Below are 25339 nucleotides of genomic sequence, written 5' to 3' on the forward strand. Positions count from 1 at the left end.
TGGGGTACACTTGAACCCTAGAATGCATATTTAAAAGGCAGCAGGAGGAGTCATGCAAGCCAAATTGGGGAGCTGTGAAAGGGAATGGGTCATGAAACTGGGAAGAAATAGAGTAAAATGAGGCCAAGTCAGCTACAGTAGTTGGGGAAGGAGGAAAGAGTTGAATAAAGGGATACAAAAAATATAATGAGAAGCTAACCTGTGCCATGATTTTACACAGCCACTTAGGGTCCACAAAATACAGATCTGTTAGCTGAAGTGCTGGGTCTTGAAAATGTAGCAATACGCCTATAATAATAATATTGTAATTAGAATAATATCACACAACATCCATATGAAACAAAAGAAAAGAAGGACGTTGCTTTTAGACAATTCTGGGCTGTCTTTTTCCCGCTCTTCTGATTAAAGGCATATTAAATGGTAGATACCTTGAGTTATTCTTAAGTTTGGTAAAAGTATCAGAGTGCAGTCATGATATGATCATCTTTTCCATTATTTCCTGGTGCCGTATTTATAGTCATAATCTGACCTACTCCTTTCAAATATCTAATATGCTCAATGTGAATGCTCAGTGTTGATTATTATTTTAGTCTAAGTATCCTCAATTATATAGTCTGTATAGTACTGAGATACTGTGTTAACTATGTTGTATAACTGCTGTCCCAATCACAGGCTGTCCTAGTGATCTTATTTTTCCTCCTGAATCCTCTTCTCTGTTCTGCAGGTTTACTACTTTCAAATAAAGTTAAGGGACATAAGTTGTTAGCAGATTAATCCTTCACGTGATCTTTCCCTTAGGTTATAAAATTTTAAGATAACAAAATGAAATCAAACAAGAATAACAGTACCTAGAGGATCATAAGGTGATAAATAATAGCCAACATGTAATGTCAAGAACAAATCATTTCAGACCAAACTAATTTCCTCCTTTGACAGGGGAAGCAGTAGAAGTCATATATCTTGATTTTAGGAAGGTTTTTGACGGAGTCCCACATGACATTCTCATAAACAAACTAGGGAAATGTGGTCTAGATGATATTACTATAAGGTGGCTGCATAACTGGTTGAAAATCCATACTCAAAGAGTAAGAAACAGTTACCTACCTTTCTAGAACTGTTGGTCTTTGAGATGTGTTGCACATGTCCATTCCACTGCAGGTGTATGTGCACCTCATGCACAGATGTTGGAGACTTTTTTCCCCTTAGCGGTACCTGTTCGGGTGGCTCAAGTACCCCCCCTTGCTGGGCGCCACCATGTGCTGGTATAAGATGGTGGAGCAGCCCCTGGCCCACCTCATTTCCTTCGTACCAGATGCACTCCAATAGACAGGGGAAGGTGGGTGGGTCATGGAATGGACAAGTGCCACACATCTTGAAGAAGAACAGTTACGGAAAGGCAGATAACCTTCGAGTGCTTGCGCGTGTCAATTCCACTGTAGGTAACTCTCACACAAACAGCTATGTAGGTGGGTTGAGTGTCTATTTGAAAAATGATTGTAGAATCACTGCCCGAAACTGGCATCATCTTTGGACTGAGGGGTAATGACGTAATGAAAAGTGAAGGTGTGAACTGAAGACTGATTGCTGCTTTACGTATGTCGATAAAGGGTACTCGAGCCAGGAAAGCTGCAGAAGTTGCTTAAGCTCTAGTAGAGTGCACCAGCATGCTAGCTGGTGAGATCATGTTAGTCAGTTGGTAGCATAAACGGATGCAGGAAGAGATCCAGGAGGAGATCCTCTGGGAGGAGACTGGATTGCTTTTAACACTCTCAGCAACCATGACAAAAACCTGTGTAGAACTCCGGAATGATTTAGTATGCTCTAGGTTGAAAGCTAATGCTCTTCTCACATCCAGTGACACCTTCCTCCTTGCTTATGGTGATGGGGTTTTAGAAAAAATGTGGGCAAACTTGGTTAACGTGAAAATTAGAAACTACTTTTGTAAGGATCTTTGGGTTCAGCTGGAGATAAACCTTAATCCTTATAAAAATTGTAAAAGGGGGTTCTGACTCCAAAGCTCTCAACTCATCAACCATCTTGCTGAGTTGATCACTATTAAAAAGGCCACCTTCACATACAGATAATGGAGGGAGCAAGGTGTGAGTGGTTCAAAGGGAGGTCCCATTAGAGTTGCCAAGACTAAGTCGAGATAGCAAGGAGGGACAGGGTCCCAAACTTTAGAGTAATCTGGCCAGGACTTTCACGAATCGAGCAATAATGGTGTTGGGAAGAGAGGGGCCTGTTATCCATCTGTATATGGAAAGCTGAGATAGCAGCCAAATGCACCCTTACAGAACTAATAGTCAGGTTCTGTTTTAGATCAGAATATAGTTCAGAACAACATTCAGGGGTGCTTGCCAAGGAGACATGCCTTTCCCACGAGGCCAATTGGAGAAGTGCTTCCACTTAGCCAGGTGGTCCTAGTTGAGTGTTTTCTACTATTTAAAAGTACATTTTGGATATTCTGTGAGCAGGACCTTTCAAAGGGCATCAGCCATGAAGCATCCACACTATGAGAGAGCTTGGAGGCTGGAGTGGAGAACACGACCATGGTCTCAGGAAATTACATCTGGATCCAACAGGAGGGATAGAGGAAGCTCTATCGAGCATATCAGTGGGACTGAGTACCAGTACTGACAGGGCCATGCTGGCTCTATAAGAGTAAGATGAGCATGGTCCCTTTTTATTTTGGATAGGACTCTGTGGAGCAAAGGAATCGGAGGGAAGGTGTATAGAAGGTAATTTTCCCTGGACAAGAGAAAGGCATCTGGGCTGGGACCTCCCTCCCTCCCTGCAGGAACAGAACTGATGGCATTTTCTGTTGGCCCATGTCCCAAGAAAGTTCACTTGGGGAATCCCCCAGAGTTGGAAGATGGACCTGGCTATGTCTGGGCATAATGACCACTTGTGTTGATCAGTCAGCCTGTTTGGTTTCCCCAAAAGGTAAGCAGCTTTGAATTGAGGAGGTTATACAGAAGTTCCAGAGATTAATTGTTTCCTGGAAGAGTTGGTTTGACCCTGCCCCTTCTTGCATGTTTATGTAAAATACAGTTGCTGAGTTGTATGTCATACTCAGTAGATTTTTCCCCACTATGTGTGGGAGGAAAGTTGAGCAGGCTAGATGTACTGCTCTTAACACCCTGACATTTAGGTGAGCCTCTAGCTCTCAAGACGATCAAAGACCTTGAGGCTTCAGGGACCCAATGTCAGCCCACCAACCTAGAGATGTATCTGTGACTAGGATGAGTATTGGTCATGTGGGAAGGAAGGGAACTCCCATGCAAACTTTTAGAGTTTCTGTCCACAATCCAGAGACAACAGGACTAGCTCTGGCTTGGAGCATATACTGATGCTAGCCATGTCTGCAGCATCCTGAACTGCAGCCTGGCATTCTACGCTATATAGGTACATGCTGCTATGTGACATAACAGGCTGAGGCACTTGCATGCTGTCATGAGTGGATAAACTTTCATTTCAAGTACAGTACTAGATATCGAATGGTTTCAAATCCGGTTTGTGGCATGAAAATCCTAGCCTTTGTGGAGTCAAGGACTGCTCCGGTGAATTTTTTCTTAGGTGGATCTTGGGAATGGGGAGCAAAGGTATGCTGTCAAAAAGGTTGTTGACAAAATGTTCTCTTTTTGTCACTGGAGTGTAGATTCCAAGAGATTTGAGTGTTGCCATGGAAGACGTATGGCTGTGAAGCTTGTGATCAGTTTTCTTGGAGATCAGTTTTCTTGGAGAGTAGGGCCTTCAAACGAAAAGACCTCTATGGTCTGTTGGACTTCAGCATGTATTCTGGATGACAGAATACATGAACACCTTCTCACAGTGATCGCTGATGCCATGGGCAGCTGAATCTGCACTATCTAGACTGTCCTGGAGGGCAGTCCACACTCCTCCATAACTACTGAGAACTTTTGCTTGCAATCCTCTGGTAATTAGTCCTTGAATTTAGCAATATTCTTCCAGACTATATACTTGTATTGACTCAGGAGTGCCTGCTGGCTTGCGACTCTGAGCTCTAGGCCCACTGAGGAATAAAGTTTGTGACCAAACAATTCTAGTTGTTTTGAGTCCTTGCTTATAGGTGTGGAGGCTTGTCGTCCCTAGCTTTCTCGTTTTGCTTTGGGAGACAGGGAAGAAGGTTTCTGCCAAAAAGTCTTGACAGGCTCCATGATTGCCTTGTTGATTGGCAGAGCAACCTTAGCCAGGGTGGCAGACACCAGGATGTCCCCCAACTTGTGAGAACTCCAACATACCTCTTCTGGCTGGATGTCAAGCATCAAGATCACTATTTTCAGGAGGTCTTGATGGGTCCTGTGTTCTTCTGGAGGAGCCGAATCTCCCACTGAAACAACAGCATCATCTTGGTGATGAAGAAGAGGATGCAACCTGAACCTGAAGTGGAGGTCACTCTCCCCATGCAATGCCTCGGCTGGGAGTCAAAGTGCTGCTTCCATAAGCAAGCACTTAAGCCTTGCTGCTCTATCCTTTTGTGAATGGGGTTTGAAGCCCTTGCAGATGTGACAATTGTCACTAATGTGGGCCTCACCCAAGTACTTCAGGCAGGTCAGATGAGGATCACTGATCAGCATGGACTTTAAACACATCCCACAGGACTTGAACCCTGGGGAGTAAGGCATTGTACTGAAAAGAAAGGAACAGTCCCAAAGGACACAAAACACGGAAACCTAGTGCTAACTAACTTGAAAAACTATCTAACAACTAACAATAATTAACGTCAACTATTTACAACGAGGGAAGCACTTGAGTAAACAAATCTGAGATTGCTTCAACAACTATCACTGGCCATAAGAAAGAACTGAGATGGCTCGAGGGCAGCTCCGCCCTTTAATACCAGCACTCAGTGGCACAAGGCGACAGGGGGGTTCTCGAGCCACCCCAATGTGTACTGATGGGGAAAAAAAGTCTCGTACATCTGTGTACAAAGCATGTACACACCTACAGTGAAACTGACATATGCAATCACTTGAAGAAGAATTATCAATGATTTGCTGTCAAACTGGAAGGCGGTGTTTAGTGGGGTCCCACACAGATCAGTCCTGGGTCCAGTACTATTCAACATTTAAATTAATTACTTGGATAATGGAGTGAGGAGTATGCTTATAAAATCTGTGGATGACACCGAGCTGGGAGGGGATTGTTGCTTGCACTTTGTAGGACAGGATTAGAATTAAAAATGACTTTGACAAATTGGAGAATTGATCTGAAATCAACAACATGAAATTCAATAACGATACTGAAAGTGCAAAGTACTATACGGAGGAAGGAAAAATCAAATCCACAACTACAAAATGGGGAATAAGTGACTAGGCAGCAGTATTGCAGAAATGAATCTTATAGTGGATCACAAATAGAATACTAGCCAAAGATGTGACGCAGTTGCAAAAATAAGGCTAATATTCTGGGGTCTAATAAAAGGACTGTCATATGTAAGATATGAGAGGTATTTATTCTGCTCTACTTGGTACTAATGAGTCCTCAGCTGGAGTACTGTGTTCAGTTTTGGGTGCCAGACTTTAAGAAAGATGTGGATAAACTGGAGAGAGTCCAGAGAACAGCAACAAAAATGATAAGATTTAGACATCTGACCTATAAGGAAAGGTTAAAATAACTGGGTATGTTTAGTCTTGAGAAAAGAAACTGAGGGGGGCCTGATCAAAGTCTTCTAATATGTTTAGGGCTCCTGTTTATCAGGGTTTAGTAATTTAATTTTTGAAGGTTTATTTTTTAGCAATTTTTGAGGTTTATGTAATTGTTCAGAAATGGGGGGGGGGTGTAGCGAGGTGGTGGGATACCCCACAGCCCCGCTGAGCGCTGAACCTCCCCTAACACCGTGGGCGGAGCCACCGGGTCCGGCGCTGACCCGGAAGTATAAAAGCCCTCCTGCAGAGCTCAGTGGAGAACAAGCCGGTGGAGAGAGCAGACGTCTGAGGCCGAGCTCCCGCTTAGGAGACAGCAGCAGGCCGTGACCGGCCTGCTGACTCACCAGGCCAGCCAAGCCTATCCCTCACCCATTACCCCGAGAAGGACTGGCCGAGCCTGCCCCTTTCCAGCTACCCTGAGGAGGAGCCAAGCCTGCCCCTTTCCCGCTATCCCGAGGAGGAGTCGAACCTACCCTTCGCTACCTACCCGGAGGAACCGATGCTGGTGGAGACCACCGAGGACACTAGTACGGCCCAGGTACCCTACAAGGGGGAGTGTGGAAGTAGCCTGGGGGCAGCTGACCCCAGACTGGCTGCAGCACTGCCAGAGCCTATGTCAGTGGGTTGTGGCCAGGATCCCCACTGACAGCAGCGAGTTTCCGCCGCTGCTGGGGCCCCGGGCTGGGACGCAGTGCAGTGGGAGGGCCTGCGTCCCCCCTGCCACCCACTCCTTGCGAGGCAGATTCCCCCTTTCCCTGGCCTAGAGAGGCTGGGACTACAAACCCATTGACTCAGCCCCTGCTTAAGGGCTGGGGATCCTGAACTATTGGCTTAGCCCCTGCTTCAGGGCCTGAGCCTCTAACCGTGTGTTTGCTGTCCCACACTACCGCCAGACCAGGACTGATGGCGGACCAGAGCGAGGCGGTGGGATACCCCACAGCCCTGCTGAGGGCTGAACCTCGGCCGAGACTTCTACAGGGGGTTTCAGGTCTTTCTCTTTGCATATACTGTAATGACTAATGTATATTATACATATTGCTCATTACAGTATTAATACAATTATATCCTCAATAGTTTTTGTAATGTGCACTAGGAAACTTCTAGAGTGCAACAGCAGGGTCTACCCAGACCAATTAATGTGCAATATGTTAGCGCGCTTTACAAGTCACATCCCGGTACTCCATGTTACTGTTCCGTGCACACAAGTCCTTAGATACAAATAACTATTTCTAGTGTTTTTCTGGTGTTAAACACCAATTTCATGTTTTTTTGTACTGGGGGTGTTTTATCTGCGCTTATTGGTTAAAACCTAAAATCACAACTAAATATGTTAAGGGCTGTTATAAAGAGGACAGTGATCAATTGTTCTCTATGTCCACTGAAGGTAGGAGAAGTAATGGGCTTAATCTTCGGCAAGGGAAGTTTAGGTTAGGTATTAGGAAAACTCTTCTAACTATAAGGATAATTCAATACTGGAATAGGTTATCAAGGGAGATTGTGGAATCCCAATCATTGGAAGTTTTTAAGAACAGATCAAACACCTCTTGGGGATATAGATATACTTGGCTCTGCCTCAGTGCGGGGAGAAGGGGTTTACTAGATAACCTCTCAAGGTCCCTTTCAGCCCCACATTTCCCATGATTCTATTATTTCAGTCAATCATGTTCTGGCAATCTGCTGGCACCAAACTTTACCCCAATGAAGAGAGTATAGTACCTGATTCATTCAGAAAGTGAACTGCATGAGGAAGCTCATTTTCATCCAACTGTAACTGACTTTCTTGCACCAGTTCTAATAATTGCTTATGGTCAATCACAGGAAATTCAGTTGGAACATTTTCACGTTTGAATAAAATTATCTTCTCAAGTTCCAGATAGCTGTCTGGGATTAGCTGTCCTACTACTGGCTGGTCTCTGATCTGTGTAATTATGAATAATAATCTTAAAACACATTTTATTTAGTTTTTCTTTTAAATTTCAGACAGATGCATGCAAGATTTAAATTAAGCAGAGAACACAGGTAATCAATGTCAATAGAACAAAAAAAAGTTATCTGATGACTAACCACCGCTTTTTAAAGATTCACAAAAATAAAAAAATACTTCAAGATACATTATGAACATATTTTAAAAATTAATTTTTCATAAAGTACTTCCAAAATTCATTAATATACAAAAGTAAATCATTATATACCAGGCATCTGAAAAGATTGTGTTTTTCAAATCTTTCTTACCACAATAATCAGAGTTCAGCTAAATGTTAAAAAGATCTGAGTCAGGAATTCTGTATGTAAGTGAAGCATGCATACCAATGACTAAGGCTGCGAGTCTTTCACGGAAGTCACAGATTCCGTGACCTCCATGACTTCTGCAGCTGCTGGTGCTGGCTCAGGGGCCACCCGAGCTGGGAAGCCCTTGGGCCAGCAGCAACAGTTTGGGTGTGTGGGAGGGGGCTAGGGCAGTGGGTTGGGGGGGCGCTTACCTCGGGTGGGGGGGCTCCCCGGCTCCCATGGCCCTGCAGCTCCTAGACATCAAAGGGGCGGGGGAGAGGGGCTTCACACTGCACTCTGCTCACGCTTGCAGATCCCACCCCTGCAGTTTCCAGTGGCTGCGGTTCCCGGCCAATGGGAGCTGCAGCAGCTGGCGCTTGTGGTGGGAGCAGCACACCTAGCCCCCTGACCTCTCTGCCACCTGGGAGCTGCAGGGACACTGAGCCAGGTAGGGAGCCCCTGCCAGTCTTTCCCCCCCAAGCACCAGCAGGGTTATTGGCCGTGCCACGCGGCCCACCCCAGCAACAGTGGGGGTACCGGGCTTCACCGCCCGCCCCCACACCAGCAGGGTCCCCCAGACCGCCCCTCCCCCAGAGCCCCGCCCAAGTTTTAGTCATAGGTATTTTTTGTAAAAATCATGGACAGGTCACGGGCCGTGAATTTTTGTTTACTGATTGTGACTTTTACTAAAAATACCCGTGACTAAAACATAGCCTTACCAATGACATACTTTCAGCAGTTTAGAATCCTAATGCTGTTCTACATATCTTAGAACTAATCATTGGGGCAAAATCCTGGCCCCACTTAAGTCAATGGAAATTTTGCAATTGGCTTCAGTGGGGCCAGGATATCATCCCCGGTGTTTACCTGGAACTAACCTAAACTAAAGCAACTATGATTTTTTAGATATCTATCAATAGCCTTTCAGATTCTTATATATGAAAAATGTTCACATAAGATTTGTTCCAGCTCTTTTTATCTTTCCCCTCTAGTTCGCCATGATCCCTTACTGGAATCAACATTAATGTTTTATTGAACCAAATATCTTTTGATATTACTCAGTGGTAACACATGCTTTTCTACCTTGAGGCTAAAGAAGAAATCATGAGTATTAATTTAGCTTCACAAACTACTTATCTAGTTAATAATCTTCCTCTGAAGACTCCCCCTCAAGTTCTTAAAATGCTTAACAACATGGTGCTGGATTTTATATGTGACAAGAAATATTATTACACCCTTGGAAGACTGACAGCCTTGGGCTACCTATTTTAAACTTAAATAACTTTACCTTTATCTTCCTACCTGTTTCCTCATGATTTTCCTTTCACAGAAGCTCTATAAAATATATAATTCCTCCTTTCTCCTTATAACTGCCTTATTTTTTATAATCAATGAAGTCTAAACACAATGCTAAATTACAGTCCTGATAGCCTCTGAAGTGTAAGGGTAGGAGGACCGCCTCTAAGAATTCTGCCTTCCTAAGGCAAAATATCTCCAGAATGCCGTGGAAAATATGGCGAGATGTGGGACTGCACACCTTTAAAAGGTGTATCCTGCATTCTCCCCAGTGCTTCTCTGTTGGTAGCTTATTGAAGTATAGGAGGTGGGTCTATTCTGTTCCACACAGACATACCCATTCTGGGACAATAAGCAATGGCTGGCTCCCATTCTGTACACTGCTGAACATACCTAACCAAATTATGGATGTTACTATGCTGGTACACTGTGGCAAAGGAGAAGAAAGGGGGTTTTCCAACTTTTCCCCAGCATTTGGTGCACCAGCACAAAACTAGCCATAAATATGTTACTTGGGCAGTTAGATCATTAGGGCAGGCACTGTGGGTGAAATCCTGCCTACAATCAAGCCAATGGGAGTTTCCAATGACTTCAGTGGGGCAGGATTTCTCCTTGTGTCTTTAAAGTATCATGTTCACTGATGGCACTACATAAACAATGCAGAAATAGACCCAAAAATAGAAGCTAGACCTTGTCTTCCCATTAGATTCTCTATCTTCATGTCTCTATATGAAGAACCTTCTACACCCACTTCTAGGTGTAAAATCCTGGACTCAATTTTCCACTACACCCGACCACAGCTTGGGCATAATGGAGAAAGAGGCTAACAGGGAGCCAGTTGCAACTCTCTCTCCTCCAGGAGAACACCCTCCTCCTCGCCTCTGATCTACACACTGCTTCTCTACTCCTCTTGTCTCAACTCCCAACACATCTGGCCCCGACCTGACACACCCAAGCATGTTGTTGCGCAAGACATGGTGAAGCAGCTGGTGCAGAAAGCAACAGAGCTACATCCACTAGTTTTACACCAGTGTAGATTCTCCCTATATAAGGGAAATTCTCTAAGGGGTTTCTCCAGCTGATGTACATTTGCTTTTCCCTCCGTAACACATTTTTTAAACCGTGCAAATTGAAGTTAGTGGATGGGAGAATCTGGTCCCCCTATCTTCAGCATAACCTATTCTGAACTGCTGCTTTAAAATAACTCACTTCAACCTTATGAACTTTCCACTATCATCATTATCCCGGATTAACCTTTAGGACACAAAAGCATAGTCCTACAGCAAATCACAGTATCACAAGTTTAAGAATTTAGAAATGGCTGACTGCCAGCATCACCCAAACATTCTTCTGTCTCCCTTAATCTGTTATTTCTAACTGCAGTATGTTGCCGTTCAACCAGAGTGAGTAGCTGTTGATCAGACCAATCCAACAATCCATCAGAAAAATGTTCATCTATTTCAATTTAAATGTTTTATTTCTGATATCTTATATATTAACAAACAAAAACTATACTTAGATAATATTTGTGCTAAAGTTTTGAAAAAAAAGTAAAGAAGGCAAATCTGTTGATTTTTTTTGGCTAGTGATTTGACTTCTTCATTCTGTTATGTCTGAGGTATTATAGTAAGTTTTATTAACTTGATTTCAAACTTAAAAAAAAAAAAGTGTTACAACATTCTGTTTCCTCAACAACTTTCAATGTAAAGAACAGCATACGGTTTACCTTGAAATTCAGACTCTCCTTTATTATGGTTTTCCGAAGTTTGATCATAGCATCAGATTCTTCTGTAGCATTTACAAAATGAGAATCTTTGATTGCTGGGAAGCCCCTCTTATTCGACAGCTCTCTGGTAATTTTACTCAGGCAGGCCTTACGTTGCTTCTCACCAGAGGCATCTAAATGAGTGCCAACAAGAATCACGGGGGATGAGGAAGCTCGAGCCTGTTAATAAGATCCACACAGTTTGTTATCTCAGTGTTGAATCATGATTTTCTCTTTGATTATGTTTACACAATTCAACCATTTGATCATAACAACATATGTAACTCTAGGAACACAAAAAGGCAACCATGTTTGTCACTGCTGCCTCTTTTGGTCATAATTTATATTTGTCTATTTTCTTCTCAAAAGTGAAGGCAGAGTAATATTAGGAACTTTAAAAACTGATTTGTTTTAATTCACATCCTGCCAGAATTTATGAAAAAACCTGAGTTTTTAAAATATGTAATACAAGGAAATATTTTAGGTCTGCTGATGGAGTAATCAGAAGAACTAAATCTGAAAGTATATGCGTTTGAAGCTGCACACCCATTTTATAGTTTTGATTGGGTAAGGCAATAAAAATGTTACAGATCTGTGTCTGTAGTATATTTTAACGTGCAAGAATGGGTTTGATCCCAAACACAGAGTCAAACACACCTTTATCTTGGGGAAGCTCGGATCTAGAATCCAAACTTTGCAGCTTGATTCCATATCTCTAGTAATATACTCTAGCAAACGTATTTTTGGAAAATACAATCTTTCAGCAAACAAATTCGTGCATCAATGAACAAGAGGTACTGAAAGTGGGAAAGGAGTACATGTCAGTTATGGCCTTTTCTAAAAATTCACTGACTATGGCTTTATACCTTGGGGCAGGGAAACAAGATGTGAACACTGTGTGATGAGTGAAGGAAAATAGCAGGTAACAGTTATGAGAAGAGTGAAAAAACCTAATATCTTTATACTGATCAACCTCTGGTACAGTTAGACTGAAAAGAGTAAGGGTATAATGCTCAACTTGATAGTTAAGGATACGATGAGATCACGGAGGTCATGGATTCTGTGACTTTAATGGACCTCCGTCACTACTTTGGCTTCAGCCTTGACGCAGTGGCTGTCAGCAGCAGGAGCTAGAGCTGTTCCCCACCATGGCAGTTGTGTGTTAACCAGTATAACTCTACTGACTTCACTGGAGTTTACAGCAGTGAGAAAAGTGAACCAGGGCCAATGTTCAGAACTCTCTACACACTATTTAACGGTCCCCCCTTACACTGTTTTGTCTATGCAAAATAACATCATAACTTGCCAAATTCTCATTATGCATACCCTACTGCACAAATTTGAACTGAAAACTGCACTTCTTTATAAGTCTGCAAAAAATTTTGAAGACATTTTTATAATCAATAATACACATTCCAGAAATTTCTTCATCTTAATGTTTGTACCAGCTCAGCAGCCCATACAAAAAGTTTCAAGTGAATTCTCTTTGATGCTTTCACAGAGTCACTTGGAACTTAAAAATCTATATTATAAAAACTCTTCTATTACCTTGATATTAAACAGCCATGGCTTCATAGCATCCACTTCTGCTTGTCCTTTGCTGAGATCATAAACAGCAAGATACAAGGCTCTCTGAGTCATAAAATGTGGATGAGTGCTGTAGAACTCCTCTTGTCCTAAAGGATAAAGAAATCAAATATTTCATACTACTTTCCTCACTTCACTCCTTCAGGTGAAAGAAACACAGTAGAACCTCACTTCTCCTCAGTTCACTAATCTGCAAACCTAATTAGGTCTCACAAAAATCCTGACAGTCTCATCTAACTTCTCTGCAAAACTTTCCATTGACATTAATGGGCTTTGGATCAGACTTGTGATGAACTGGGATGCAGCAACTACAGAGGCTGCTTCTTCCTCCACGAACTTCTTAAATAGCTAAGCTGTACAGGAACAATGCATCTAGAGAGACCCGGGTTTAGACAGCTGATACCAGAGGTAGAACATTTGTAGCTGTTTGACATTGGCTCTGGAAGTTAAACAGGCAAGATCAGACTGAGCCCAAGCATGACTGTGTTCAGAACTAAATGAGACACAGATCTTTTGATAAAGCCTCTTCCTGGGAACACTGACCTCTTTTAGGGAAAAAATTCCCTATACAAACAAACGTATTGAAACCTGGAAGGAGGGGGTGGGCTATGAGAGAGAGAGAGAGAGAACAAAAACCAAAAACACATACAGGGATGAAATCCTGGCTCCCCTGAAGTCAATGGCAAAACTCCCATTGAGTTTCAATGGAATCAGGTTTTCACCACAGTTTTTCTACTCACTCATATTCTTCCATAATTGTATTTGGTTCTAACATACAAAAGTGATAGGCATATTGGAACTACTTAAAGATAGATACATTAGGGTGGTTAGTGTGCACTTCGCCTGTATATGTATTCCTTTCAGTTTACCCAAACAGAATTCTGATGAAGTACACCAGAGGGAGCCCTTATACAACTGTTATGGTCTGTAACCTTAACTATAATTTAACTTAATTTTGCCTCAGTGCAGGGGGATGGATTAGATGAGCTCTTCATGTCCCTTTCAGTCCTACATTTTTATGATTCTACAGCAAATTGCAGTACTCAACTATTCTGTAGTCACATTACCATAATTAATACTAAACCACTATTATCAAAATCAGTGATCAGAGTACATTTAATGATGATGTATCCTTGGGTCTTTTGTTTTATGTATTTGTTCAATTAATCACTAATTTGCAAAATTCAGTAACTCACAATGAGTTCCTTGATTCAGAGTATGAATAAGCAAGATTCTGCTGTATGTGGTTTGAGATTTTACAGACTGTTTCTAGGAACAAGCATTGCATATATGAGTTAATCAGGGCAATAAATTAATATGTTTGTGAACAGATTACCTGCAAAATCCCAGACATTTAATATCAATTTCTTCACTTTGCCTTTCACAGGAACTGACCAGTCCTTTACATCTATGCCTATTGTAGGATTCTGTGTCCCCAAATCTGATCGTTTGCATTTCATTAGCTGCTGTAACAGTGTAGTTTTACCACTGCCAGTATTTCCCACAATCATGAGTTTCATTCTATTATAAGGGACAGCCTTCTTTAGCCGCTGCTGAAGAAACCTGGCATGAAAAATAGTTGATAAGATGTGTATAATAAAGACACATATCAAAAGAAGTCTCGAACTAACAAACCAAAATCATTCCAACCCCTTTTCAAATTATTTACATAAAAATTATTTAATATTCCATTTAATCTTTTTGACAGTATGTGTGTTCATTTTGTATTTTTTAAAAATGTTTAACACAGACTAAATATCTTGTGTGTTTTGAATAACTAGTGCAAAACTTTCTATGAGTGACATATTGTAATATATTAAAGATGTACTAAGCAACCATTAAATACCTTTGTTTGCATAAGAGTCATATGCTTTTCTGGAGATATCATCAACTCATAAAGTGATACTATTATATTTTCATATGACTATGAACCACATTTTTCTTGAGGAACAAAGGTTCACTGGAATCATAACTAAGTCAAAGATCATGTGGGAAATCAGTTGATACCTTTAAAGGGGCATATTGTTACCAAACCATCCACTGTGTATTCCACGAAGACATGAAAAACAGACAACAATAGGATAACAAACCTTATAATATCTCTGGCTTTGCATCCAACATGTTTGAAATCTAAATTAAGATGAAGCCCATCCAAAGGAAGATCCCAGACTTTGGACAACTTTCCCATTTCATCTGGAAAGGATCTCAAGCCAGGATTATAACTTACATCCAGAGATGTCAAGTTTTCAAGGAAGCCAATTTGAGGAGGAATCTGGATAGAGAAAAGTTAATAAACATTTGAGCATTTATTAAGAGTGAGTATTTATTTGTCTATATATAAGGATGAGTATCTTAAGCAAATTTTTAATAAGACCAAACAATTCCAATTCTTTCCTTCCAGTTATTATTATTATTATCATCATCTAAAGTATACATGCCTAATATCTTGATTGGACAAGAAAGTAACTCTTAAAGAACTAATTTTATAACCCTTTTACAAAGAAGATGACAAATACTGTTCTTACCATACATTAAAGACAGAAAGAGCTTTAGGAAAGATAGTCATATTCTTTTCAAAGGCAATACACAGTTCTAATTACATGCTATTTTACTACTAGGGTCTTCATTCATAAAAAGTCACGCAAGAATGACCAAATTTAATTTAGGGTTGATCTGAAAACCAAGTGATCATTTTAAAGACCATATACATCTCTACCTTGATATAACGCTGTCCTCGAGAGCCAAAAAATCTTACCGCATTATAGGTGAAATCACATTATATCGAACATGCTTTGACCCACTAGAGTGTGCAGTCCCCGCCCCCCAGCGCTGCTTTACCGCGTTATATCCGAATTCGTGTTATATCGGGTCGCGTTATATCGGTGTATAAATATGAAAAGCGGTTTGATGTTTTTAAGTATCTAAAAATTCATACTTTACCTCCTTTAACTTGTTATGGGACAGGTGTAGCTTTTCTAGCCTGGACCATGCATATGCTTTTTCATTCAAGTCCAAAATGTCTATCTGATTGCAGTTAAACAAGAGCTCCCTTAAGTTTAAGGATTTCCAGTGCACAGGTCCAGGCAGGTTTATGATTTTATTGTTGCTTAAATCTACTGATCGCAAACTAAGAAAATAAAGGGGAAAAATTAGCAGAGAAAATAAATAAAATGGAGACTAGCTATAACTATATTAATCTGTTATAAACAAACAAAGGGGGAAGATATTAGAATAAGAATTTCTGTTGAAAATTTAGATAGGAAGATAGAAACTTATTGATGACATAAGGCCAACCTCAACAATGTTCTTAAAGGAAGTAATATTAGAAAGCAACAGTAATTATCTGAGACAATATTGCAAATAGGATGTGGATATATCGGGGGGGGGAAAAGGAAAAGAACACCAGAGAACTATGATTGCTTCAATAAAACGTACTGTTAATGTATTTATTTACACATGGAATTATATATTCTGGAAATGAACACTCATAATATAATGAATATACTTATTTCAGTGACTGAACCAAAAGTGGCACTTTCAAATACATGCATGTGCAGTTACATCAATATGGGATAATATAATTATTTTTATTTATACAGTATGATGAGTGTGCATGGTACCATCCAGATTAATAAAAGACCAAATCTAAATTCTGCTTTCAGTCACACCTGTGTAAACATAGGGTAACTCAAATGAAATCAATAGTTATTTCAGTTTTTTACCCATATATCAGAGCAGAATTTGGCCACTGGTCCCAGGTTCTAGTGACTTCACAATAAGGGCATCTTTACTAAAATAAACACACGTAGAGCATTCATTTCAATATAATATCAGAAGAATGTACTTATTTTAATGTGTTTTATGAGATTCAAATAAAAAGGCACTAAGTGTTTCCCTATATGTTCTTGCATGTATACTACATGTTGAAGAAACACATGAATCATAGAATATCAGGGTTGGGAGGGACCTCAGGAGGTCATCTAGTCCAACCCCCTGCTCAAAGCAGGACCAATCCCCAGACAGATTTTTGCCCCAGATTCCTAAATGGCCCCCTCAAGGATTGAACTCACAACCCTGGGTTTAGCAGGCCAATGCTCAAACCACTGAGCTATCCCCATTATGTGCATTTATTTCTATGTGCAATCTATTGAACAAATTCAGCTGTGTTTATTTCAATGTGAAGTATGAACTATGAAAGAAATTCTTGGACCTCTTATCTGACTTGTCTGGGCTGGGAGACACAAAGCTTGAGAGCTGCATCTCCTTCAATAAGTTTATTAAGTTTTAGGGCTGTCGATTAATCGCAGTTAACTCCCACGATTAACTCAAAAAAATTAATCATGATTAATCACAGTTTTAAATCACAATGATAAACAATAGAATACCAATTGAAATGTATTACATTTTTGGATGTTTTTCTACATTTTCAAATATATTGATTTAAATTACAACACAGAATACAAAGTGTACAGTGCTCACTTTATATTATTTTTTATTACAAATATTTGCACTGTAAAAATGATTAAAAAATAGTATTTTCAATTCACCTCATACAAGTACTGTAGTGTAGTGCAATCTCTTTATCGTGAAAGTGCAACTTACAAATGTAGATTTTTTTTGTTACATGACTGCACTCAAAAACAAAACTATGTAAAACTTTAGAGCCTATATGTCCACTCAGTCCTACTTCTTGTTCAGCCAGTTGCAAAGACAAAACAAGTTTGCTTACATTTATGGGGGATAATGCTGCCCACTTCTTATTTACAGTGTCACCTGAAAGTGAGAACAGGTGTTCGCATGGCACTTTTGTAGCTGACATCGCAAGGTATTTACGTGCTAGATACTTCTATAGAAGTAGCTGGAGTCAATATGTAACCAGTAGCGGACACTGGAAGGAGTAACTGGAGGAGGCCACAGAGATATTGGATACATAGGAGAGGGGGGTGGAGCTGCAGTGCCAGAACCAGAAGTGGTGGGAGGGAACTGCCACGTGAGGGATGAATAGAAGAGCAATACTGGTGCCTAAGAAGTGACTTGAAAAAGTGGGTTGGAGAGTAGTGCTGAGGCTGGGAGGATAGCAAGAGGAAGTGGGCGAGTAAACCTCTCTGGAGCTTGGAAAGGTGGTGGAAAGGAATGGGAGTGGCAATGGAAAGGAGCAAGTGCATGAATAATGGAGCGTGGGAGGTATTGCTAGGCCATTTTAAAAATTGTTTTTTAATATGTTAACTGCCTCCTGGGTCTGGACTGAGTATTCGTTACATCCCTAGTATTAATGTGGTTGCAATTAAAGGATGGCCAAAATAATGCACTTGGCACAATGTGCTAAAATTTAACATAGCTGTAGCAAACTTAATAGGGCTAGTTTTCACATGAATACTGCTTTGAAGGAACAGCATAATTTGAGACAAATGCAGCTCTAACCCAATTCAACTTAGGGGGCATATGCAGTGTTATTCTTTGAGAAGGAACTTATCATAGACATTTGGGAAGGGAGCCACTGGACTCAGCTGCCTTGTGTAAAATGATGAAGTTCCAAGACTTAATGAAAAGAGAAATTGCCAATATCCTTTTTATCTTCTTTGCACCACAAAAAACAAATTGGTTCTAACTCTGGAGGCAAAAATGGGCAACTTCAGCATTCCTAAAAACATCTTTTAGTTTACAAAAAAAGAGAGGTTCATAGTTTGGAACTACCTAGGGGATTCAGGCTTTCTGCAGTTATTGAAGAAAAAGTGACCTACTCTAGCTTGAGTAAATGGTCACCATGTTTTAGATTTAGACTTTTTAGCATGATTTGCTGAAAACGCTGAGTAGAAACATGCTGTATTTTCTGCTTAATAATGGCCATTCCACTAGGTTTTCCTTCACAGAGGACACAACATTGGCTTTAACAGGTGAAATAACTTACTGTGGAAGAAGAAGAATCGCTTCTGGAATACTGACAAAATGATTTTGAGATAATTTTAAATTTGTTATGCTAGATGGCAAGTTAGGTATGGTATCTAAAATAGAAAAGAAACTGAATTATTTCCTTTAGGCATCATTTTTCAGCACTTTTTACCTTAGTTTATAAAGCTGCCATTTTCTAAAATTAGAGATAGATTGTGAGGCTAGTTTCCAAACACTGGTATCTGTTTCTATTTTTTGGTGTTCAAATTGGCACTTGGAGGAGTAAATAACCATTTTAATCACCCAAGTGTTGACTTGAGCTCCAAAGATAGGATTTGGATTTTCTTTTTCAGGAACTCCCATTTGAAAAGTGAGCTCCCAATTTGAAGAGTTTAGAGAATAATTAAAATACCTGTTTTCTCCAAATATTTCTACATTTTTTAAAAACTTTTATTAGACACTATATTTAATTTCATATTGTTATCCAACATTGAAATATTCTTATTTACATTTTGCTGTGTTACTAATACTATATATGCTTGTCATTCCAACAATGTAGTAAAATACCATATGTACATAAAAGATTGCTTAAAACTTCACTTACATAACAGCTACCTTCTGAAAGACTGAGAAACTAGATTATAAGCATGTGCAAAATAAAAAATTCTATATGTTGGATAGACGTAAGAAATTCTAATAATAATTTAAGAACTTCTATAAATTCATTAGGGCAGGTGATTCATTTATTACAGTTTCTCAAATTAGTTGTTAATTTTTTGTATAAAATGTTTTAAGCCATTGAATCATACTCTGTATTGCTTAGTCAGATGACAGTACCAGGAGAAATCTTTGCAGACACTCAAAAGGCTCACTAATCTCACTTAAATCAGTGTAAATTTAAATAAATGGAGTTATTTAAATAAATGGAGGTAAAATTGGCATGAGAAAAGAATCAAGTTCAAGTTACTATTTATCAACAATTACCACGCCTCAGTACCTGAGATGCAACAATTATTTCCTATGGCAAGCATAGGGAAATAGTATTGTATATGTGATAATTGTTGTGGTAAACTGTGGCTAATGGATATAGTGTGGTAACTATTGATGAATGTTTAGGAGGCTAATACTGTATATTAGACCTTGCTGTTTTTCAAGCAGTCTTTACATTAACTGTTCTGCTTTGCCTTGTCCCTATCTGGACTATACCATGTATCATCTAAACCTCTCTCATTCTTTTTTTAGCAACTCCTAGAATACTTACCAAGTAAATTCATCCTGGCACTAAATAGCTCCAATTTTGTGCACTCCTTGAGAAAATTAACAGCCAAGGATGAAATACTGTTCTTACTAATGTTTAAAACTTTCAGTTCCTTCAAGCATATGGGTGAACATATACCTGAGATTTTGTTTCTAAGATAAAGGAAAACAAATATTAGAAGTGTTATACAAAACTACTTGCTAAAAAAAAAAAAAAAAAAAAGGAAAGTTAGAGTATGGACCTGATTTTGCTGTCTTTACTTATGCAAACAGAAACTGAAAATAGTATTACCTGAGTAAGGACTGATGGATCAGGATTGATATATATCCGCAATACCAATGCATATGACAATGTGAATACCTCATCATATGTATTTATTCACTTTATAATTAAAATGTTAGCATGTGCAATAAAGTGTCATTTTCTAATTACACATTAAAGGTCCAATCCTTCAAGCATGTGATTAACTTTAAGTAAGGGTATGTCTACATAGCAATTAAAAACCCGTAGCTTGTCCATGCCAACTGACTCAGGCTCGCAGGGCTCAGGCCAAGTGACTGTTTACTTGCAGTATAGACATTCAGGCTGCCCTTTAACTTGAGCCCCGCGAGCCCAAGACAGCTGGCACACGCCAGCCGCGGGTGTCTAATTGCAGTGTAGACATACCCTATGTGAGCAGTTCCACTGACTTAATATGTATTTGCAGGATTGCAACCTAAAGATCATCTGTCAATTTAAAAGAAATAGGTAACATGGACATGGACAGACAAGGAGAATACAGATAGTTCTAAGATTAATATATGATATTACAATGCATGTATTCTAGAAGAAAGAACAAGGGAAACAGAGAGAGTTAAAGATTTTCATTGTGAAATATAAACTAAGATGTTAGATTTCAGAGTAGCAGCCGTGTTAGTCTGTATCCACAAAAAGAACAGGAGTACTTATGACACCTTAGAGACTAACAAATTTATTTGAGCAGAAGCTTTCGTGGGCTACTAACCCACTACTTCGGATGCATAGAATGGAACATATATTGAGGAGATATATATACACACATACAGAGAGCATGAAAAGGTGGGAGTTGTCTTACCAACTCTGAGAGGCTAATTAAGTAAGAGGAAAAAAACTTTTGAAGTGATAATCAAGATATTCTATGCAGCCGAAGTAGTGGGCTGTAGCCCACGAAAGCTTCTTCTCAAATAAATTTGTTAGTCTCTAAGGTGCCACAAGTACTCCTGTTCTTTTTAAGATGTTAGAGATATTTGGGAATGAGAGGAATAGCAAAAACCACTCCACCATGGTGATATTAGAAACATGAACTCATCTAATGAAAAATAATAAAAATGAAGAAAAGGAATGGAAACCTGGATTCTGCATCTCCTTGCTTTTGTGAATTTAATTAATTACTATAACACATTTTTGATCAGAAAATAATTTACATTCAGTAACACTGATTATTCTGGATGAAATAAACTGATTATTTCCTGCAATTTTTGTTAAACAGTAATCAAATAAACTGGCACTATTCTTACCCTTCTAGCATTAGCTGTTCTAGGTTTTCTGCAATATCCGCAAGAAACTTAGGAATGCACGACAGTTGATTGTATGATAGATTAAGCTGCTTCAGAGTTGGGCATTTGGTATGTGGATCCAAAGCTAAGGAAGGGCCAATGTCGTTCCGCGAGATATCAAGGTTTGCAATATAATTCATTTTCAGTAAATAAGTAGGAAAAGATGCAAACCGGTTACTGTGCAAATCCAAGTAAGTCAAACATTTCAAAGTCTGAAAGAAAAGGAGAATTTCTTTTTAAAAAGTACAACATATAGATACGAATTTCTAATTTTTAAACTAAATTAATAGTTTAGGCAATTACTTCATATTTATTTTATTTATCCTATTCAGTAAAATGAGAGAAAATGGTAATTATTATATAATACTATATCAGTAAAATAAAGAGGATGTGCATGCATGCTGTAATAAAACGAACTAGTACAATTACACAAAGCCTTTAAGCACAGTGGTCTCCAACCTTTTTAAGCCCAAGATCACTTTTTGAATTAAGGGCAACCCAGGATCTACCCCGCCCCTTCCCTGAGGCCCCACCCCTTCCCCAAAGCCCCGCCCCACTCACTCCATCCCTCCCTTTCTCCGTCACTTGCTCTCCCCCACCCTCACTCACTTTCACCAGGCTGGGGTAGGGAGTTGGGGTTCAGGAGGGGGTGCAGGATCTGGGCTGGGGCTGAGGGGTTTGCAGTGTGGGAGGGGGTTCTGGGCTGAGCCTGGGGCAGGGGGTTGGGGTGCAGGAGGGGGTACAGGGTGCTAGCTCTGGAAGGGGGGTCAGGGCTGGGGCAGAGTGTTGGGGTGCGGGGTAGTATGAGGTGCTGGTTCTGGGAGGGGCTCAGGGCTGAGGCTTGGGGTTCAGGAGGGGGGTCGGGATGTAGGCTCTGGGAGGAGGCTCAGGGCTGGGGGCTGGGGTTCAGCTTCCTGCCGGGAATCACTTACTTCTGGTGGCTCCCGGTTGGCGGTGTAGTGTTGCTGTTGGTAAGGCAGACTCCCTGCCTACCCTGGCCCCATGCCACTCCTGGAAGGGGCCAACGCACCCTTGCGGGGAGGTGGGGGGGCGGCACGTGGCTCCGCGCGCTGTACCTCTCTGCAAGCACCGCCCCCGCATCTCCCATTGGTCACAGTCCTGTTCCTGGCCAATGCAGGGGCAGTGCTGAGGGAGACCCCTGCCCTCATGCTCCTTGGGCTGTGCTGGCCACTTCTAGGAGCGGCATGGGGCCGGGCTAGGCAGGGAGCCTATCTTAGTGGAAGCCTCGCTGTGCCGCCAGAGATCGCGATCGCCTGGGAGATCCTCTAGGATCGACCAGTCGATTGCAATCAACCGGTTGGTGACCACTGCTTTAGCATATAAGTAGCTTATGCAGTTCTGATTTTCATTTACATAATGCAATCATGTAAACTATCTGTAACATATACGTCCCAATCTGACTCTCTCCAGTAAGTATATGCCAGAAACTACCTGAGCATGTCTGCACAACTAACTGGTTAACAGCACATTCAATTACTGCATGAAAATTGTACACATGCAAATTAGGGAAGCAAATGTACACATGTAGGCACATTGATGCCAATCTGGTCTTTCATCTTAAAAGAACTGATAATTTTCTTGCATTATGTAATATGACATAAAATTACTTCACACAGTTGTTCTGGAATGCTTCTGAGTGCATTTTGGTGCAGCTCCAATTTCTCAAGATGTTCCAAGTGACCAGTTAAGCAGCAGTTCTGACTGATGGCATCTATATTCTCCAGCTCATTTGATGAAAGATCTAATGACTTAATATAGTCTTTCTCAGAGACCAATGAAGACAAACTGTCTGATCGTTTTAAATATGATTGGAATTTTGAGATCCCTTCTATTAAAACAAAAACATAAGCATTCATGTCCACAGGTAAAACATACAACAATTTAATAAACACAATTTCATTGATCTCTGAATTACAATTCACAGAATTTGAGGTCTAACTCTGCACCCAATGAAGGCAATGGCTGTTTAGATATTGGCTGAAATGGGAGCCAATGGGGACTTCTGTTAAGAAGCTGCAATTCAAATTCCCATAGGGTTCTATAGGGAGTAGAGGTATACTTGTGTTCTGCATAATACAAATAGCTTTAAAAATGCTTCTTAGGGCAGTCGTGAATGTACATGGCTTTAAAAATGCTTTTTAGGGCAGTCATGAATGTACATTATTATACATAATCTTACAGAAATTCTTTGTAAAGCTGAAGAGAAAAGTGCTTTACTGTATAAGCAACATTTGTACTGTTTTATTAAAGTTTAAAGTATTAGGAGTAATTTTTCTAAACAACATTTTTGGAAAACTTACCCCTAATTTTTCAAACTTGAATAGAACAGTGCCAATGTTGCTTAGACAGTTTACTTCAATGGATTACTGATTACAGTTATCCACAAAAAATGTTAAAAACTGGAAAATCTTATGTATTTTTACATCTGACTTACTGTGAGATTCATCTGAAGACAATAATCTTCTTCTTTGCTTCACTAATGGTTCATGATCTGAACCAGGTCCCTGGTAAATCCAAAAACAGAACAAAAAACACCATCTGTAATATTTTTACATCTCTAAAAATGTATGAATTCGATTAACTTTCTTTTTATAGCAATCTGCAAGTCATCCACACAGTAATTCAAAAAGATGAAAATTTTAACCTTAAAATCTAACAAAAAGTATCTTACTTACTGTTTCAGAATTACTGACTTGTAATACAAAACAAGAATAGATTTCAAGTATAATGAAATTTACAGGCTATTTTTCTTTGACAACATAAAAATGACAGTTAGTTTAAAAAATATGATCTGAAGTTTAAATAGTTCTCGTTAGATCGGAATGGCTATTTGTACTGTTTGTCATAGGCAGTTCATAAACATTTGCTGAAATAAAATGCTATCTATAGCAGCACTCTATTTAGATGGGAGCACAGTCATCACACAGTTATGGAATATTTTACAAGGTACTAAATGGTGTATTGGTGACCACCAGTCATTTCTTGATATTTTATCATTAATAATAGTTTTCCATCAGGCAACACACATAATGGATTTAGGGAGGTTTATAGTGAATAAATTACTTATCTTACCAGAGAATTGGAATGCCTTGGCAAAGTAGGAGAATATCTTTGGAAGGTTGTATCTTTGTACAGATCAGTAACTGCAATGGAGTTGGATTTCTTTTTCATCAGAAATGAACCTTCACTCCCTATTACAAAGTGAGGACATAGAGCTACAGAAAATTCAACCAAATAATACACATATCAACGTAAACTGTAATGCGGTATTTCCAGCACATTAATAATAGCAGGAATTGACAGGCTAATTCAATGTGCAATATGTAAAGAACATACTCTAGAGTATATGTACTGTACTAATTTAACGAGCTCCAGATATGAACTTTAGTTTGCTAGGTCATTCCTTTTGCATTCACGCTAACAGGATTTTCAGAAATATAGAGCTGTGATACTTAAGTTAGCTTTAAAAATATATCCTCGTCTGCTTGGAAGAAGGAGAGCTCTGAGCCGTACAGGCAAACATGCTGTTGAGGGGAGCTTCAGACTTGTGGCTTCAGCATTTCTTAGAACAAATTGCTGCATCAGCCATTAGAGGCCACTATAGTGGCTGCTGTTGAGTGATCTATAGTTGCCTGCCCTCCTTCCTCCTGCAGTTCTATCCTCCTCTTGCTGGCTCCTCTTCTGCTCTTTGCCTATGCTGTCCTATAGTGGCAGCACTTGAAGCTGGGAGGGAAGGAAGGGAGATGCCTTCTGAGTACCCCCTTCTCTTGAACGGGAAGGAGAGGAAGAGTGGAGTCCCCTCAACTCACTACCACTGCATGAGAGGGTAAAAGAAAAAAAGGCATCTGGCCCCTTTTGGCCTTCGGTTGAGAAGGTGAGAGATAGTGGGAGGGTGAATGGGATGAACAAAAAAAGGTCCAATGGCTTTCTCAGCCCTGACTGGCAAAGGCGGGAGACAGAGAGACTCCTAAATTCCTTTGGAGATTAAGAGAGAAGGATGGATGGGAAGCTC

At 40.1% G+C, this 25339-nt stretch overlaps 1 protein-coding gene across 1 annotated transcript in view; it reads right to left on the reverse strand.

Moving 5' to 3' along the window:
- The window catches only part of LRRK2 (leucine rich repeat kinase 2), a 140905-nt gene that overhangs the window by 38969 nt on the left and 76597 nt on the right, over positions 1-25339 (reverse strand). Inside the window, exons 21-33 of the mRNA XM_054018958.1 lie at positions 24400-24518; positions 23762-23831; positions 22935-23155; positions 21268-21518; positions 19736-19884; positions 18494-18587; positions 15526-15712; positions 14676-14857; positions 13922-14148; positions 12547-12674; positions 10960-11178; positions 7386-7587; positions 200-288 (exon numbers count right to left, since the gene is read on the reverse strand). Of these exons, the coding sequence (XP_053874933.1) occupies positions 200-288; positions 7386-7587; positions 10960-11178; positions 12547-12674; positions 13922-14148; positions 14676-14857; positions 15526-15712; positions 18494-18587; positions 19736-19884; positions 21268-21518; positions 22935-23155; positions 23762-23831; positions 24400-24518 (2138 nt within the window). The remainder of the gene's footprint in view (positions 1-199; positions 289-7385; positions 7588-10959; positions 11179-12546; positions 12675-13921; positions 14149-14675; positions 14858-15525; positions 15713-18493; positions 18588-19735; positions 19885-21267; positions 21519-22934; positions 23156-23761; positions 23832-24399; positions 24519-25339) is intronic.

Source organism: Malaclemys terrapin, chromosome 1, assembly GCF_027887155.1.
Source record: "Malaclemys terrapin pileata isolate rMalTer1 chromosome 1, rMalTer1.hap1, whole genome shotgun sequence".
NCBI lineage: Eukaryota > Metazoa > Chordata > Testudines > Emydidae > Malaclemys > Malaclemys terrapin.